This window comes from Saccopteryx bilineata, chromosome 2 (assembly GCF_036850765.1).
Source record: "Saccopteryx bilineata isolate mSacBil1 chromosome 2, mSacBil1_pri_phased_curated, whole genome shotgun sequence".
NCBI lineage: Eukaryota > Metazoa > Chordata > Mammalia > Chiroptera > Emballonuridae > Saccopteryx > Saccopteryx bilineata.
Window position 1 is genome coordinate 216206736 of NC_089491.1, and position 6000 is coordinate 216212735.

At 49.1% G+C, this 6000-nt stretch overlaps 1 protein-coding gene across 1 annotated transcript in view; it reads right to left on the reverse strand.

Annotated features, from left to right (window-relative positions):
• Window positions 1–2924, reverse strand: part of ADAMTS5 (ADAM metallopeptidase with thrombospondin type 1 motif 5) — a 47255-nt gene extending 44331 nt beyond the window's left edge. The window contains exons 1-2 of the mRNA XM_066259118.1: window positions 2354–2924; window positions 229–2025 (exon numbers count right to left, since the gene is read on the reverse strand). Of these exons, the coding sequence (XP_066115215.1) occupies window positions 229–1332 (1104 nt within the window). The 5' untranslated portion in view covers window positions 1333–2025; window positions 2354–2924. The remainder of the gene's footprint in view (window positions 1–228; window positions 2026–2353) is intronic.
• Between the last annotated feature and the right edge of the window lie 3076 nt (window positions 2925–6000).

The following is a 6000-nucleotide window of genomic DNA, read 5'->3' on the forward strand; positions in this document are numbered from 1 at the left end:
TAGAGGGTGGGCAGCGCGCGAGGGGTGGGGGTGGGGGGTTGTTGTTGCTGGGGTTACCCTGAATACAGACAGGACTAGAATTATTGGTTGGCTGGGTTTCCTGAAAGAAGCAGTTAAGCATATCAAGAATGGCAGGTGGTTTGTGGGAGAAGCAAGGAGGTCAGTAAGGTTGTCCCATTGACCTACCTCTGTAACAATGTTTGAACGACCAGCCCAGACTGGACCTACCTCTCTAGTAAACAGGATAGCCGCATCATAATGCTCCTCATGGTCATCCCCCAGCTGGTTATGCTGGTGCTGCCACTTGCAAAAGTTCTTGAGCGTCGTGGCCGCGTTCTTGCTCACCTCCAGGCTCTTGTCCTTGTCGCCCAGCACCACCACCTTCACCACGGCCAGACGGATATGGTTCTCAATGCTGGCGTGGCTGTACAGCCGATTGGCGATGGAGGCCAGGGTCAGCAAGTAATGCTGCAGACCCCGGCCATACATCTGCTCCATAGACGCGTCAGCCACCAGAAGCAGCTCCACCTGGCGGGCCCTGGAGATGGAGCGGCGCCGCCTCCGCCACCAGGTCTGTGGTTCCTGGCCCCCAAAAGACGAGGGAGTCGACTGGTCCAGAAACTGCGGAGCCAGCGTCCAGCGTCGGTTGTGGCTGTTGTGCCGCGGGAGGCGCTCGCGGGGCCCTGGAGGGGACGCTGGGGTCTCGCAGCTAGTGCGCGGCGGCAGGGCCTCAAAACTGAAGCCCTCCCGGGTGTAAGCGTGCAAGATCCGCGCGGACCCGTCTCCGTACACGCGCCCGGCCTCAGCCTCGTCCCAGGGCCTGTGCAGCAGTGGTTTCAGGGAGTAGCGCGCGTGCTTGACGGCGAAGAAGCCGTCCAGACCACCGCAGAGGTCAAAGACAGCCAGGGATCGGGGACTGCCGTCCACCCTGCCCCGGTAGAAGCAATGGCCCTGGTGGCCCTGGGTCGGGTTCGGCCCTCTTCCTGCGGGCATAAAGCCAGCGGCGCCCACCGAACCCTCCCGCTCCAAGTCCAGGAGGAATCTTCGGCCGCCCGCGTAGATGAGGTAGCCCACCTTGCCGCCGCCGGAGTAGATCTGATCGATGTTCTGCACCAGCCCTTCGCTCCTGCGCTGCAGCGCCAGGGGGTGCGAGTGGCCAGGAGTCCCAGCCCGCTCCTGCGCCTCCTTCCCCTGCCGCCGGCGGGGTTGAGCGGCCGTTGCAGCAGCCCCAGGCTGCCCAGCTTTATCCTGGGCAGGTGCCGCAGCGGGGCCGGCCTCGAGCAGGGGCAGGCGGAGCGCGCACAGCAGCAGGGACGCCCACCCGAGCAGCATAGTGCGCTGCCCGCTGGGAGGGGCTGCGCGGCAGGGGCTTTATGAGTATTTGTTATTCGCTATGGAAGTTACCCAGGCGGGAGGTGGGGGCACACACACACTTGCTTGCAAGTTGAGTCAAGTGTCCGAGAAGGGAGACCCAGCGGCAGCGCCAGCCCGTCTGTGCCGCGGTGCCAGCGTGCGAACTTTTCTTTGTTGGTTTGGAAAAAGGAAAAAAAAATAAAAAGAGAAGAGCCGGATTGTAGAGATTCAGCAGTTACGAGAAAAGGGGGAAAACCCCAAATCCTCCTCGAATGCAATCAGGATCGCTGCACCAAGAAAAGTAAGGAAGGTGCCGCGCACCAGACGGGTAACTGATGCGCGCTGCCTCCCTCCCCCTTGCTGCCTGGGACCCGTCGGCAGCGGGAGTTCCAAATTCCGGTGCCCACTTCCTTACTTATTTTATGAGTTTCCTCGACTCTAATGAAGACAAGAGGAAAGGAAGAAAGAAAGGGGAAAAGCCATTAAAAATTAAAACAAAAATGCAAGGGGCGGCCTGCAGCGAGTCAGAAAAGAGGAGAGTCCGTGTCCCTTCGGATGCAGTGTCTTCCTGCCCGCCGTCATCCCCAGTCGGCCGCTGCGAGCGCGGAGAGCAGAGCGAGCGCTGTGAAGATGCGAGGAGGTGGAACAATGAATTTATAGCGGCATGCCATCCTGCAATGGCAATTTCAACAATTCGTCACTGCGAGCTGCCTCTTAAAGGGAGAGCTTCCCCCACCACTCCCACCCTTCCCGGTCCGCGCCTAATCAGATGGGGGAGGGCGAGCGAGGGGGCTGTTCGAGGAAAGGGAGACCGGGAAGAAGGAAGGGACCCAGCGAGGTGGAAGGAGGGACGAGGGAGGGAGCAAGAGCGGGGGGGGGGGGGAGTGGTTGTATTTGGATAAGAAAAACAGAAGATTTCCTTGGCCTCATTTAAAGTCACAGCAGCTCTGGATTTGTCTGATATTTCACAGCGAATCGGGGTTGTCTAACCTCGGCTTACCTCATCTCCTGAAGGGGTGTTTGGTGTGTTTTTAAAGTTACTGAGACATTTCAAGTCTCTCCCTGCCTCCTTCTCTCCTGCTTTTCTTTCATCGCTAGGAAGTTCCTGTCGCAAGTTTTTTCCCTTCTCATGCCGGTGCGCTCGGGCCCCATAGACCTTCCAACTCCATCCACCAGCAAAAACCTTTGACTTCCCGTGCGCACCCCCGCCCCGCATTCCTCTTGCCTCCTCCCAGCCGTCGTGGTTCCGAGTTCCTTCCCTCCCCATCCCCGGGTCTGAGCGCTCCGACACTCGCCGGGTTAGGGCTCCGGGTGACTAACTTCTTCCAGCCACCAGCAGAGAGGCCGGGCAGCCCGAATGCCACAGGCACTTCCTGGCGCGTCGCTGCGCCGGGAGAGCTGCTGTGCCCATAGCGGGGCCTCCTGCGGCCTGGGAACTCCGCGCCTTTGTGTGGGAGCCCTGGGCTCGCCCTCTTTCTCAAGCGTGCTTTGCATCAGTGCCTACAATCTGTCACTTAATCCCAGATGACTGGAACTTCCTTTGCTTTGCTTTGAGAAGGCTGGGCCGGAAGGAGTTAACTCTTGGAGGGAACTGAGCTCATTTATAAAACAGAGTTTTAAAAAACTGTACCCACGCTTTTCTTTCTTCTGCTTAAGAAATAATTAAATGATAAATACTGATATTTGTATTTATTCCTTCTAAAACAACCACTTATCGCCCAAGGCCATGACTTGCTATCATTTTCAGAAATTCTTTTTAGGAGAAAAAGAAGATGATAGGAGGTGGTGTGATGCAGGTTCGTGCTTATTAATACATGAGTGACATTGTCACTGTGCCTTGGTTTCTAATGGTTAGAAGGTTTATTGTAGGGGCAGGAACATCCTCCTCCTCCATTATTCTTCAGGCAAACACATCAGTGAAAAATGAATCCAGTATAATTAGCACATGTCTTTCCATGTTTGTTTAATTTACAGGGATGTGGAGGCCTCAGTGAACCCCAAGCTGAAGGTGGTTTTTCCAGATCCTTGCTAAGAGATCTGATTACTTTTTCAGGGAGGGTCTCAAGAGGGTCCTGGATTGATTTGAGATCATCAAAGTGGTAATGAACCCCAGGATGGAATCCCAGAACTGCCCAGCAATGAGTCCAACTGCCTGTTCCTGGTGCACTATCTGGGATCGTCTGGGAGGCATGGGAGTGAAACATGCCCTGAGATTTAGTTCACATTTATAACTGAAGTTATCACTGGGATCCCCATCCATCCAACAACCCCTAGTAGATTCTGAAATACCTCCAGACTGGGGAAGAAGTTACTATTGCTGAAGGCCATTGCCTTTTAATTCTCCAACCCCTCAGTCTCTCAGTGGTCAGTTAGTTGCCTATCACTAATAATATCAGTTGCATACTTTGAAAAACCAGAGAAGTTTAGAATCAGGATAGAAAAGAGAACCTAGGTTCCAGGAGTTTTCTCTGTTCCTCCAAAAGCCTTCAAATGTCATGGTCCTAGTGCCTATCTAGAGCACATTTTTTACCCTATTACTTTCAATGAAAAGTAGTTGAATATTTGGCACTAAACACCATCTCTGAAACAACTTTGATTTGAATTTTAACTATTTCATCATTGTTAATTTCAATGGATTATTTTGATAGGCATTTTAGATGACAGGGATTTAAATGTATTAATTACAGGTATTTACATTCACAGACAGGAGATTTTTTAGCATGTAAAGAAATTACAACTGAATTATTTTAGTGAAAATTTTCTCTTTCTCTCTCTCTCTCTCTCTCTCTTTCTCTTTCTCTCTCTCTCTCCTTCCTTCCTTCCTTCCTTCCTTCCTTCCTTCCTTCCTTCCTTCCTCCCTCCCTCCTCCCTTCCTCCCTCCTTCCTTCCTTTCTTTCTTCCTTTCTCTTTTCTTCCTTCCAGTGAGAGGAAGGGAGGCAGAGAAACTCTTCCATGCTCCCAGACCAAGATTCATCTGGCAAGTCCCCCACCTGGTGATGTCCTGTCTAGCTGGAGCCACTGCTCTGTTGCTCGGGTAACCAAGCCATTTCAGGGCCTGAGGCAAGGTGTCAGGAGAAGAAGAGAGAGAGAGAGAGAAAGGAGAGGGACGGAAAAGCAGATGGTTGCTTCTCCTGTGTGCCCTGACCAGGAATCAAACCTAGGACTTCCATAAGCCAGGCCGACTCTCTACTGCTGAGTCAACCAGTCAGGGCCCTCTTCTTTCTAAAACACTACATTCCTCACATGAATCATGTCTTTGAATTTGATGCTTAACTCTAAGTTTAAGTAAATAATGACATTTGTACTCAGATAATTTAAATTTTAGAAATACATTGAAGAAAGGGATAGAAGCAAATAAAACTCCAAATGTGAATATCAAGTACTAAATATTTATTAGAATCATAAAAGAAATAAATTAATATAGCTTATAAATCTGAGTACTTTTTAAATTTTTATTTATTGATTTTAGCAAGAGAGGAAGGGAGAGAGAGAAGGGAGCATTCATATGTTCCTATGTGTGCCCTGACCGGATATAGAACCAGCAACCTCTGTACTTCATGACAATGCTCTAACCAACTGAGCTATCTGGCCAGGGCATATGAGTAAATTCTTGCATATTTAGAAAATTTCTATTTAGATATAACTTTAAGTTTTCCCCCCATTGATTTGAGAAAGAGAAAAGGAGAGAGAGGGAGGGGAAGGGAAAGAAACATTGATCTCCAACTTCACTTAATTGTCCCATTTAGTTGTGCACTCATTGCTTGCTTCTGTAAGTGCCCTGAGCGAGGACTGAACCTGCAACCTCCAGGTGACCAGATGATGCTTTACTCACTGACCACCTGGCCAAAGCTTGAATGTAACTTTGGTTTTTGTAAAAGAAGTTTGAATACTTTATGAAGTACATTTGGTGATACTTTCAATATATTAACCCTAATAGATTAGGATGAACTGCTCTGTTCTGAAAAATGTCATGCCAGTCAGTCCAAGGATGTACTTTGCACTGAATGAAAGTAGCTTTTATTTATTTAGTTTTTACAATAGAAAGATAAAATATGTATATTAGCAATCATGTTTAGATAGACTAATTGCTACTTTATTATTTCATTATCCAAGTACCAGTTTGATATATGCATATTTAATGAGAAATTACCACTGAATTTAGAGTGCATGATCAAATCTGACATATACTTTCACATTTTCCAAAAGGAAGAAAGGCTTTCTACTGCAGACTGTTAGAGTTGAAAGTTATCTTGGAGGTCATTTAAGGCAACTCCCTCCATTTACCAATGAGAAACTGGGAGTAGAGTCCAAAGTGACTTACCTGTGGTTAAAATGTCCATGAGCGGCCAGCTTTCTCAAAACCTAATTCCCTGGATTGGTGCTCAGTCTATGACACCTCTTAAAATCCATCTAGTTTAACAAATACTGTTGAGGGACTGCTGCAAAGTGCTTTTTGAGATTCTTTGAAGGCGTATAAAGACGAATAAGCCATGATTAATGTGTTCAAAGAAGATCACAGTTCAGAGATGGGGCCAACTGTACCAAGAGATACTTGGAATACAAGCTGAAAAATGCAAGAATAGAGGGAAAAAAGCAAGAGTTCAACTCCTGCAGGTTCTCCAAGATGCATATTTCCAGTACAGCTTA